At 50.1% G+C, this 12,838-nt stretch overlaps 2 protein-coding genes across 2 annotated transcripts; one reads left to right on the top strand and one right to left on the bottom strand.

The window, feature by feature from the left end:
* On the bottom strand, positions 1-4,650 carry FTJAE_12104 (PHD finger; the record flags this gene model as incomplete). Its single annotated transcript, XM_037345118.1, has 6 exons — positions 1-863; positions 916-1,315; positions 1,364-3,020; positions 3,286-3,769; positions 3,837-4,452; positions 4,636-4,650. Coding segments are annotated over 6 exons (4,035 nt in total), but the record flags the coding sequence as incomplete, so codon positions are not given.
* A 4,362-nt stretch (positions 4,651-9,012) lies between these two features.
* On the top strand, positions 9,013-12,434 carry FTJAE_12105 (DNA polymerase theta subunit; the record flags this gene model as incomplete). Its single annotated transcript, XM_037345119.1, has 12 exons — positions 9,013-9,502; positions 9,549-9,817; positions 9,877-10,059; positions 10,115-10,637; positions 10,808-10,847; positions 10,896-11,123; positions 11,174-11,617; positions 11,664-11,891; positions 11,942-12,046; positions 12,095-12,179; positions 12,241-12,346; positions 12,400-12,434. 12 exons carry the CDS (start codon positions 9,013-9,015, stop codon positions 12,432-12,434), a joined length of 2,736 nt encoding a protein of 911 aa, XP_037200839.1.
* Positions 12,435-12,838: the final 404 nt, after the last annotated feature.

The raw sequence follows: 12,838 nt of genomic DNA on the forward strand, positions 1-12,838 counted from the left end.
GTATGGGGCAGGGGGGGGAGGCCGGGCGCCCAGGGCATGATCTGCGACGAGGGCAGGCGCTTGCATTGGTGGTGGAGGACCTGTCGGAGCATGAACTGGTGGAGGCCAGGCATAAGCAGTAGAAGAATTGGTCTCCCGAGGGGCAGGCACCATCTGTGGCGGACTGCGCAAAGCATGTGTTGTCGTACCTTGTATGCCTGCGCTGTGAGCCGAAGGTAATGGAGCGTCTGCCATGAGAGGAGACCCCCGCGGGTGAGGCTTTGCTGTACGCTGGGCCTTTCGACATTTATGGCATTGGAATCGTCTCTGTTCCACGAATTTCTGTGCTTCGCTCCCGAGTGTGCCGTAATGCCCATTGGTTAGTTCGCGTTCCTGCGAATTATCGATCGGCCACCACTTCGGGCTGGTGTCAATACCACAGGTGATGCAGACCTTTTCTCCTGGTTGTTTTGAGTCTGATGCCACGTCTGACGTATCCCCATTTCGCTGCTGGCCCCACCCGCCATTCGGAATATTTGTTGTCGAGGACCTGCGTAGGCCAAGCTGAGTCGTTGTACCTGACAACTTGGCGGCGTTTGTCATGAGATTGGCCTTGCGGACTGTGCCTGTCAGTGCCAGGTCGGCCTGCTTGTAGTTCTGTACATAGAGCTGTAAAGCATTAAGTCCCGATTCATCCACAATATCGTGCATCTGATGAATCGTAGTCTTCGTGGGGGCGTGATCCTTACACCATACAGTTGCCGACATGATGCCACTCTCCCCATTGATGGCCACGATGCTAAACTGGTCTCTTCGCGAACTTTTCACAGATGTCACCTCAAATCCAAGAACATGTCCATGTTGCCGAGCGCATTCCGCGTGGACTATAATCGGTCAGTATGGCCAATCTTTTTCTTCTCTATCATTGGGACTCACATGGAATGCGACACTGATGGCACGACACACAGGCTCCATCCTGTTTGTTGCACACTTGACAAGTCTCATCATATCTGCTCCTGGGAATCGAAGGAATACCTTCTGAAGGTTCCAGTGCTTTGGCGTTACCAAACTTGACTTCTGGGGTCCAGACAGCGCAGGTAACATGGACCCAATTGTTGTCCGCGGTCCTCTTGAGTGGTTCCCGGGGGTTGACGGGGCGATTCATCTCTTCCTGCTTCTTGCGGTAAAAGTCCGCAGCTTTCCGAGCTTGCTGAACCTCCAGGCGTTCTCGCTCACGATCCTTCTCCGACATCTTCTTTTTGTGATGTGTTACTTTCGGCTGTTCCACAAAATCATGTTCTGTGTACTCAATGGGACAAAGAACACACTTATAATGCTAGGTGGACGTTAGCGCAGGCGCATAGATGGGTTTGAAACAACATACGATTGAGACTTGTGGGTTTTTATCGTTCGCACACATATCGCAAGTCCATTTCCCGGGGTTTCGATTATCCATGATACCATAGCAGTTGCGGTGTACCGTCAGGCGGCATTCGCGGCACGACAAGTGCTGCTCCCCTTGAGGCTCCAGTTGCCCACAGACTGCACAAGGCAGCACCAGAGGTTTCGGAATATCGGGGACTGTAAGGTTTTCCACACTCTTGTCCTTCTTCTTTGAAGTGGTAGAGCCGGTTGCACTAGCTGCATCCGAGTGACCATTGTCCACATCCTTGTCAGAAGCTGCGCCTTTGAGCTTCTTCCGTGGCGGTTCTTGCACGGTGGCAACAGCTGGGGCCGCTGAAGGGGTCGGTGCCCGTTCCGGCGTCATCATGCCCATTTCCTTCGCGACTTGCAACTCCCTGAGAAGGTCTTCGTCTTGCTTCCGTTTCCAGCTTCGGCCGCTGCCCTGGTTGACCTTCTTGGAAACCTCGTCCACATCTTCATATCGAATAGCATATCTGCGCCATAGCTCAGCGCAGCGACGGCACAAAGCCACCACACGGTCTTGGCCCTTTTCCTTACTCGAGCTCTTCGAGCCCCCATCGTTGACGATCCCGGGAACGGGGTTCGGAGCGCGCCTCCATTGTCGCGAGAAAGTCGTGGAGCAGAATTGACACATAAATCCTTGCTTTTTCTGATTTGCTTTCTCAATATCAAACGCAGAATCGTCATCGTTATCCGCAACATCATCTGCCAGCTTACTGGCAGCCGCTTCTGCTCTTTTGGCCTCCTTTTTCCCTTTGCGACCAGCCTGGTTCTCCAAGACCTGCTTCCCACGTGCCGACTTCTTCCAGGCGTAGTAGTAACGAGTTACCATGCCATAGTGCATAGTTTTGACGTGCTTTCTCACAAGATAAAGTTCAGAGCCGTATTTTATCACTGCTTCCTCAAATTTCTTTTGCTCTGCTGGTGTCAGTTCTGGCTCTTTGAATGCCTCCTTCTTGGTCTCGGAAAGATCCTTGAGGGCATGTTGCGTGTCGAATTCTGCAAGGAACAATTTGTTGGCAGCTACGTCTTGCAGGTTGGTCGAACGTTCAGGCAATCCGAGATCTTTTGTCATTCCCTTGGCCTTTTCCATGTACTCGTTAATGTCCTTCTCTTTAATCACTTTATCTGGGGGAGGAATCCACAAGCGAGTTGCGGTACACTTGGGGTCGTCGTTGTCAAAATCTTCTCCCCGAGCTGTGTAGCCGGGGGGCATGTCTTGAACCCACTTCGGTCGCTTCCCACGTGAGATCTTATCGGCTTCAATAGCAGCCAATGCTTCCTTGGATTTGGTGTCTTTCTTGCCGTTTTTCTTGATCTCAAGTGGCTTGACGTACTCGACCGGCTTTCCAGGCCACGGGGAAACATTTGCTTGATTTCTGGGTCCAATTCTCGTACTTGCGCGGGGATAAATTCTGTCGTCGTAGTCGAGTGCGTCTTCGGGCTTGCAATGCATTCCGAGATACCGGTAAGGCCAAAGAGAGGCCTGGTATATTTGCTCGGCAGTGCCCTCGTGGTGAGTATGGTCTCCTTCTTCGGGACTGGTCCGATTAGTCTCAACCCCCTGCATCTCCTCGTCCTCTTCATCCATAGGATCATCATCTTCGGCATCGAAGCTTGGATCATTAACATTAGGCGTATTACGAGCCTCCAGCTTCCTTTCCTGGGCTCGACTGCATGCTGCACATGACCAGGCAAACCCTCTGGACGGCTTCTTCAATAGAGGTGGGTTCACGCAATTCATATGGTATGTATTCTGACATACTGCACAGTCGACAGAGTCGTTGCTGAAGACAACCAATCATGTCAGCCACTGAAGCATGGGTTTGTAAATGTGGATGTGGGACGTGGGGCAGGCAGTGTAAGTCAGTAGGTACGTACCTTGCGCAATAGCCGGCGCATCTCTTGCAGAGCTTAACGGCGCTAGTGAGCTCCTTGCCACGCCCCTGCTCGACTAGCACGTATTTCCAGCGCTCGTCGAGAACCTTTTTCACATTGGCTGGGACGTTGACAATAGAACGCGTCGGAATCAAGTCGTAGTTCTTCTGGATATAGCGGTCGTACAGCTTGTCGTACCAAAAGCTGTCATGGGCCTTTCGATATAATTCCATATCCTCAATCTCAGCTTTGTGGTGAATCTGACATTTTCCGCGTAGCGCCGTCAACGGGCTGATGTCGGAGTGCATCGTTGCAAAAACCATTCGGAGGTCTGTAGATTTTCGGCCAATGTCCTTGGGTCTGTAGTACCAGTTGATGCGAACAGCTTCCACGGGTTTGCTGCTGTCATTCTGCACATGAAGGAACTCCATGATGCGGCCCAGGTAATAGGGTTCTCCAGGTGGCTCACAGACAAGGTACACATGATCTGCGTCGCCAGGTTAGCCACGTTTGATCCGAATTTCTGGTGGACCACTCTGAAGGAAGCATGTTACCATTTGGCTCCAGCGATGTACCATCATCGGCCACCATTTTACCATTGACAGGGCGACTTTTGCAGTTGTCAAAAGTCAGCATATTAGATTCTGGCCATACGATAGACGGAGTCGTCCCGGATGCTGCTGCTTTTTTGGTCAAATTATTGACGGATGCCGCTGGGTTAGTGGAACCAGCTGGATTACCCGCGACCTTGCGCTTCCGTGCAGGCTGTGAAGCAGCCGGCTGCTGCGTTGTCGTGGGCACATTGTTTGAACTGCCCGACCGTTGCTCCTTGGGAGCATTCGCTACCTGCGCTGCCTTTTGCTCATCTGTGCCAGCCTTGCGCGAGCTTGCACCGCCACGAGGCCCATCGCCATTCACAGCAGCGCTGGACTGGCGTGAAGTCTTTTTGGAATCACTGTCCTTTTTGTCGTGATAGTAGTCATAAACATCGGCATCAATGTCCCTGTCCTCGGCGTAGTTAATACGCGAAGTACCAGTTCTGTTACGGGAACGTGTGCCGTATGGAAAGGCTGAGTCTGCCCCAGCTTCTTTGGCTGCGCTGTCCAAACTCGATTGATTGGTCATCGGGCCTGACACAGATTGAGCACCAGGGTCAGAGGTGTTGGAATCCTAAGTGTCGAGTTAGAGAATGGGCCCAATCGCGATCGCGACCTCACAGCTTTGTGAGGTAGGTGAGTGAGTGAGTGAGTGAGTGAGTGAGGCACGAGAGTAAAAGTACAAATATTTAAAAGAATCGTGTGGAAAAAAAATTGGACGGTAATCAAGTTACGTTAGATTTCCATATCTACTCACATTGTGTTGTGCCATGACATTCAAGAGAGAATCACTTGCGCAACAACGAGATGTGGTGAATCGCGTATGAAGGCATGCCCAGAGGTGATGGCTGGATGGCAGAAGTTGTGAATGATGAAGACGGCAGGAGAGGTTCGTATAGTTGTCTGATGTGGAATAAGAATAGATCGAGGCCGCTTGAGTGCTTCACTACTTTGGAGGGTATAAGTTGAGACTCGAAATAGATATCGTATGCCCTGCAGGTTGGAGTGTGTAATAAGTTGAAGAAGAAGGAAGAGGCATGATTCCCAGGCGCCGGGAGAAGAAACGTCCTAGCATTGGCACTGCACACTGCACTGGCACCCCGAGGCGGCGGCCCTGGCCTGGTCGATGCACCCACTTTGCTAAGAGGACACTGGGGGCGATGATAGGCCGAGCTTGTAGCGGATAAGTAGCCACTAATCAGGTGGCGGCTGATTCGCAGACACTGAAGCCCAGGTTCTACCCCCTGTACGATAAAGATAAACCACACTTCTACATACATGCCGCACCCTGCCCTGGTCATCAGTGTTACTCTCTAGTCTCCACGGGGCCCATCTAGGTCTCGCAGCACTGACGAGCCGACGGATCTCAACCCAACTCTGAGGCGTGCCCATGGGTCCACGGGTCCTCCCACAACAGAGAGCAGGCCATGCCGGGGGGAGAACCACTACAAAGCCGGTCACTACAGATTGGCCTTGATTGCGACTGTTGCGGTCGAGGCATCAGATCGGCTTTTGGTGGGAAAATCCTATGGCCTGAAAACTGGGCTGCTAACAAGACCAAGGAAGCTGGGGTTGCCGTTGGCCAGGCTGAACCGATCATTTTGAGGAAATACGACTGTTCATACCAAGTCGATCAGATATACAATGCCACGGCCTGCATCGTCACTATCAAGGACTTGCAGGTCATTTGACTATGCTGCATACAGAGAAACGATGGAGAGGCGTGCGCCCGTCAACAGGATACATAACTTTCTCGAATGATGGAGTCTACCTGTCTACCTAAGGTAAGTATCTAAGCAGCCTTGATATCATCAATCCTCAGTTTCCCCCATTCATCCATGTAATTCAATTCTACCTGTTGTCAAAGACAAAGAGATGTCCTTTTCCGGTTCCTAATCTGTCCAGCCGTATCTTCTGTCTGGTCGTCTCTTCCTCAATTAGACTCGGCAACCTTTTTAGTCCTTCTCTGCCATTAACACCATACCAAATTTGCCCAGCCCAGTTCGTCATGTCGACGACGTTCATATTGAAAAGCCAAACTGCCCTGGAGACTATCGCCGCAAGTCCCGTCGCCAGCCACGGGCATTGGACGAGAGTTACGCTCTGCTGATAACGGGGCCATTTGAGACGATATTTCAAGAAGAATGTGGTTCTGAGTGAACTTGTAACTCCAGAGCATGGAGCATGGGGCGCCAAGTCATCCACATTTTCCGTTGCATCTCCCACACCCTTACACGCCCTCCCTCGACTCAATCGAACAAATGCGCAGTACTTTGTAGTTGACAAAGAATTGTCTTCAGTTGTGACGCTGCCTGAGAAACCCCCCAAATATTAAGATGAGGTCCTTACGTTAATTCAGCTGGATGGTATTCTCTCAACTGTGGCTTTTGTGTCGCTCTCTGAGTATGGGCTCTCCCAGATGGCATGCGTCTAGCGTATTTATATACTATCACCAGTATAGAGTGACATGCATGTTCATTTACCTCCCTCCGCTGAAATTTCTATCGTCGGACTTCTACTAAGCTCCATCACAGGCACAGACTACTCCATCCCACATCTCTTCTGATGCATTTGAAAACAGAACAGGGTTTCAACAGACAATCGACCACGGGTACTCATCTCAGCGTAGCTACGGATACCTTGGCTTGAACCACCGCTAACCATACCAGATGAGGGCGAACCAGCTAATATATCCTTCTTCTCGGTGCGTCAGACTGGACATCATTGCCGAGATACTATGGCGACGAACATAATTGTCCATCTTATTACGGAGTAGTTGGCCAATGATGGCTAGCATAGCTGAAGCTATGCAAAATCTATGCCAACTGGTTCTCAAGTAAAGAGCCCAAATCACCAGGGATTTCTTCCATCGCCAAACCTGGCTAGAGGTAGCCTTGACCGTTACCTGTGAGGGAAAAAATCGAGTGTGTGATGATGATGTTGAGATCCTCGTGTGTGAGCTGACGGAAGGGAGTCGGTAATAGGGCTAAGATTGAGCTGGCGTATGAAGCCAGCTCCACCAACGTGGCCGGGGCTGGCTCTGGTTGGATGGATTAGAGGTTACCCAGGCTTACCTTAGAAGTTAGGTACCTAAGTAGGTAGGTATGCCCTGCAGTGTCATGTACTACATGGTCTTCTACCTCAGTACCTGGTACTACTGTGAGTACTTGATAGTTCAGTAGCTGGTGTTTTGTCGTCCCCTTTGAGCAAGCGAGGCCTTGCTCGGTGTGTCTTCATTGGATTAGGTTGACGATTCGATGATCGAATGGTAGGTAGTATTCCCTCGGCCTGGGTATGGTACGGGCATCTTCCAATCCTGACCAGGAGTCTTTCTTCGACTTGTTATAGTACTGGTACAGGCATACCTACTTGTAGGTACCCACCTAGGTTCAAGGTATGCTTGTCTTGACTCCCTCATTGCTATAATTTACCAGGTGCTAGCAGCATTAACTAGCGGAAATGCCAAGTAGGCATTGCTACCCTGGACTTTCACTTATTACTAACTACGTACCTACTAGGTATTCTAGTTTGTCGAGTTTGGTCTTGATTGCGCATGCCAGCGACTGCTTAATACTCCTGACAGGTGGCTCCTTGTTTCACCGAATTGACACAATTGAGATATACTACTACTGTGAATATACTGCAGCTAGATGAGGCTCTCGCAAGTAGGTGGAGAATCCATTTGAGAAAATGGCGATTTGCATCAATATGATCATGCTCCTATGTGGCCCAAGTTCAGTCGCGTTTCGCACAATTTGCTATTACCTATGAATCACAGAGATGGCAATTTGAAACGGCAACCATGTCTCGTTGAATGGCTGGTCTGAGTCACATCCTGCAGTAGACAGCCGATCTGAGGATTGAAAGAAGACGTCAAGAGGCAAAGTACATTTCTGTACGTCGAGACCCGTCTCTGGTGCACGTTCGGCACAAGAAAAGGTAGAGATGACGGTTGATTTAGTGTAGGCAGCCACGATCCTGGCTGCAGAGGGTAATGCTGCACGGTGTTGTCAAATGGTCGTCGAATCAAGATTCCTTGGACGGATGAAAAGGCACACCCCCCAAAAGAGACTGTCCCTCAAAGGGGAAAAAAAAAAACGTACCGACCAGTTGAACTACCTTGTTAAAGGGTCGTGGGGCAATACACAACCCGGCCGCAGGGAAAAGCTCACAACGACACTTGAGACTCAATCCACACGACACATTACGATATCTATCGTGATTAACCACGGAGGAACGCTAACCAAAAATCACAAGAAGGAATCTAATAAGACCAACCATCCATCTTCGTACATGGGAAACCGTTCTCTCTGGAAGTACATGGATCTAATACAAGATCTCGTTGGCTGTCAGGGTACACATGCGGTCGGCCCAAGAAGGGAGTGGCGCCATGGATGCAAGGTACCTAGGTAGGTAGGCAATATTGTTTGTATCTGTGTGCAGCATGTGCAAGCAGCCTGAGTCTAGTCCCATGTAATGCCACAGAGTTGAGGCAGAAACACCTCAATAATGAAGAACAAGGGATGAAAGACCCGAGATCTGGCGCTGAGAGAGGGAAATGACATAAGTGATAGGGACGGCCAAGTTATTGGGTGGAAATAATTTAAAGGCCAGACTCCTAGCAATGGAACAGGGGCACTAGCTGCCTCAGGTAGTAGGTTCCAATACCTAAGGTACCTTACTGTAGAAAGAAGATTGGTTGGTCGTACGGGATAGGTCAGTTTGTGGATGATGGGTGGGAGGAGAAGAAGCGAGAGGCAGAACCCGACAGGGCACCTCATGTTTATGCCACCTGCCGTTGGCGGTCGCTGCCCTGAAGAACAGTACAGGGTTTATCAACTTCTTAGCGTCAATCGATCGCATCCATCCAATGACAGCCCTCCATCGTGCCGCGGGGCACCACCAAAAGCCCTGCATCGGCTGCTGCCCGCCGTGCCTGACACCCCACGTCTGGTTCAAATTTGACCACGTGATTTGGCGTTTCAAGATTTTTTCTGGACGCGTTAAGACAACGCGTGTCACGTCACATTTCCTGCTGAGGACCTGTCAAAAAGGATTGTTGGGCTTGGTGGCTCATTCATGTTTCGCTTTCGTCTTGTTTCGTCTTGTTTCCTTTGTCTTTTTGATACTCATCATGAAGAGCATGCGAGGGTTATTGCACACAACCAGTGTCGAAACTACAAATGAACAAAAGACTACATTCGCTACCACTTCTGTTGCTGGACACAAAAGAAGTTTATCAACAGCGGGAGAAGAACATCACTTCAGGGCTTCTACCCCTCGAGCGACTGTTCAATTTCAGCGAGCCGTCAGTCTCCCCTCTGCCCCTCCTCGAATTTCCGCGAGCCGCATTGTTCGTCTCGATGAGCGAGTCGGGCCGTCTGAGTATTCTCAACGGAGAGCTATTGCTGCGACTCCGACATCGTCTTGTGATCCTGAACTCGAATTAAGCCATTCTACATATGGACTTCCTCAACAGCTCGTTGATAATTTTGCTTCACTTGGCATAAAACAAATATATCCATGGCAGAAAGCTTGCCTCAAAGGCCCTGGACTTCTGACAGGAGAAAAGAACCTTGTATATTGTGCACCGACTGGCGGTGGCAAATCTCTTGTGGCTGACGGTGAGATGAATAACGGTAGTGAGCGGATCTTAGCTAACACTAGTAGTGCTCATGCTGAAAAGAATCCTGGAAGAAAAGGGAACAAAGGCCCTCCTTGTGTTACCATATGTTGCTTTGGTTCAAGAGAAAGTTCGTTGGCTTCGTAGTGTGGTACAAGGCTTACGCTTCGCCTCTGAAACAACGGTCGATGACGACAAACGCATATGGCGTAGACGAGCTGATGAGAACACAGTCCGTGTCGTTGGTTTCTTTGGGGGTGGAAAAGTTAGAGCAACTTGGGCTGATTTTGATATTGGCGTGTGCACATTGGAGAAGGTCGGTTTCTAGTACCGCGATCCCAGTCTGCTAAGCAAGTAAATTATTGACACTCCAAGGCAAACGCACTCGTGAATACGGCTATTGATGAATGTTCGATCTCCAAGCTTCGCGCGGTTGTGCTTGATGAGTTACACATGGTTGATGATGATCATCGAGGCTATTTGTTAGAACTCGTGGCGACCAAACTGCTCAGCCTGGAGCAGCGTGTACAAATTGTGGGCATGAGTGCCACTCTCCCGGTATGTTGGTCGGTCGACTTCGTGGTGCATTTTGAGCCGTCTAATTTGGTAGTAGAACATGGACATGATGGCTCGATGGCTCGAAGGGCATTGTTACGAAACTCGGTATCGACCGGTTCCTATCGAGGAACATCTCGTGTATGACGGAAATATTTATCCCGCAGGTTCTACAAGCAGTCTCATCAAAACAGCGGCACAGCTGAACAGTCGGCCTACACAGACACAGACACAGACACAGACACAGACACAGACACAGACACAGACACAGGCACAGATGAGGCCCATCCGGCGAATCGAGCCATCCACCCACAAGGAGCTTCGCGACCCAGTATTAAATGCAGTGGTCACACTTGCTCACGAGACCGCTGTTGCTGGTTTCGGTGCCCTCGTCTTTGCCGGAAGTCGTGGCATGTGCGAGTCTGACGCACGATGGATCAGCCGGGCTATGCCCCAGCCACATGAGCTCAAGGCTGACGTTGTTGACAGAAGGATGGACTTGCTGGGAGAGCTTCGGAGTCTTAACACTGGGGTTGATCCAGTATTGGAAGAGACGGTCCTTTATGGCGTTGCATTTCATCGTGAGTGAGACGTCCATTTTTGCAGAATCGAGCATGTGTTCCTAATCAATTTAGACGTAAGTCGCCTTGGCCGGACCGAGGCTCACGAACATTTCTGACTATATAGGCTGGCTTGACGACCGAAGAGAGAGATCTCATAGCGGCGGCTTACGATTCTGGAACACTATTAGTGTGTGTCGCAACCTGCAGTCTGGCTGCTGGTATCAACCTGTAAGAGTCGCTGTTTCGATTGTTAAACACTTCATTTAACTTTTGCAGGCCAGCAAGGCGGGTGATTTTACACAACTGTCGAATGGGGCGCGAATTTGTTGGGCCATCGATGCTGAGGCAAATGCGAGGGCGAGCGGGAAGACAGGGGAAAGCATCCATCGGTGAAACATATCTCTGCTGCCGCGAAAACGACCTCGAGCAAGTTGTAGATCTCATGAATGCGGAGCTGCCACCCGTTGCCAGCTGTCTTAACACTGAGAATCGACGTATTCAACGGTGAGTCTGTCCTTCAGAGGCATGAATGATTGCCAGCTAACATGTTTCAGTGCACTGCTAGAAGTCATATCCATACGCTTAGCTACGAGTCATGAGTCCGTTGTGGACTACTTCTCGAAGTCTCTGTTGAGTCATACTCATAGCGCCAAGTTTGTGAATGATTGTATCACCTCAAGCTTGGAAGAGATAGAATCAATGGGTTTTGTGACCTCCGATTCCTTGTCCATGTTCACGGCAACACAACTAGGTAGGGCAATCGTGGCATCAGCTATCGATCCCGACGATGGTGTATTTGTCCATAGCGAACTCAGTCGGGCGCTCCAAGCCTTTGTCATGGATGGCGAGATGCACGTCTTATACACGTTTACGCCTGTCCAAGAATTCGGGGTTATGGTGAACTGGCAGGTCTTTCGGAATGAAATGGAGGGTCTGGATGAGAGTGGTTTACGGGTACTGAGGCTCCTGGGCATCAAACCCACCACAATACTCAAGCTGTAGGTTGTGTTCACGGCCACGGGGTACTCACTGACAGCCAAATAGTGCTCAAGGTGCCACGCTCCGTGAGACGACGCCAGAGGAGAAGCAGGTTGCTCGAGTACATCGACGCTTTTATCTCGCTCTCCAACTGCGGGATCTGTGTAACGAGATTCCTATACACATAGTGGCACGCAAATACGATGTGCCTCGTGGAATGGTTCAGAATCTTTCGCAGACTTGTCAAGGGTTCGCTGCAGGAATGATCAAGTTCTGTGAACAGATGAGCTGGGGGTATGTTCATTGACGACTTCTTATATCGAATAGCTAACCATAAAATCCAGAGTAATGGCCGCAGCTCTTGAGCACTTTTCAGACAGGCTCGTGGCTGGTGCAAGAGCTGACCTATTGGCCTTGGCAAAGATTCCCTTCATCAAGAGCCGGACAGCGTGAGTGCATTGCTCTCGGCAGAAAGTAGGGTTACTTAAATATCACAGGCGGGTATTTTGGGAGAACGGTTTTCGTACCGTGGCAACGATCGCGAATGCAGATCCCACAGAGCTACTTCCTATATTGATGCAGGTTGGTGTTCCAATCTGTTATTGAGAATGCCTACATGGATAATGCTGATTTTTATGCGCAGGCTCAACCAAACAAGATCCGTTTAAAAGGTAAGGACAATGAGAAATACGAAGAGAAACTTCTTGTCAAGGCCAAAGTCATATCAGATGCTGCAAGCAAGATTTGGAGTGAGTTGTCTTGACCTCTGTTCTACCTGACAAGCCTAACATGGTTCCTGAAGAACTCCAAATGCAGGCAGAGATAGAGGAGGAATAGCCACGTCCAGAAACTGCACCAGTGGGCAACAACAGGGCTGGCGAGTGTTATAGAATCCTACCACGGCTTCCATTTCGGTGAGTACAGGCCTAGGGAAGCAAAAAGATAAAAGGGGGGAAGTCGGACATTAAATGTGAATGCAGGCGCGTGATAGATGGCTGCATCCAGCGTATCGGGTGGCCTAGGATTGCACGCCTGAGGAAGACATGTGCCTCGCGAGTCAGCGTGTGTACTGGCAAACATTGATCACAAACACCAGACTGTAAGGATGGTGAGTTGAACCAGCCCCCAGATTGAGATCAATTCATGAAGCATTTGTCGTTCGCAGACGCGCGTCGATAATATGCGTGGGAGCGGAGGCATAGATCCAAGGTTAGGAATTGGAGGAATTTACCCCTGTTTTA

This window comes from Fusarium tjaetaba (assembly GCF_013396195.1).
Source record: "Fusarium tjaetaba strain NRRL 66243 chromosome Unknown NRRL66243_c0000317, whole genome shotgun sequence".
Taxonomy (NCBI): domain Eukaryota; kingdom Fungi; phylum Ascomycota; class Sordariomycetes; order Hypocreales; family Nectriaceae; genus Fusarium; species Fusarium tjaetaba.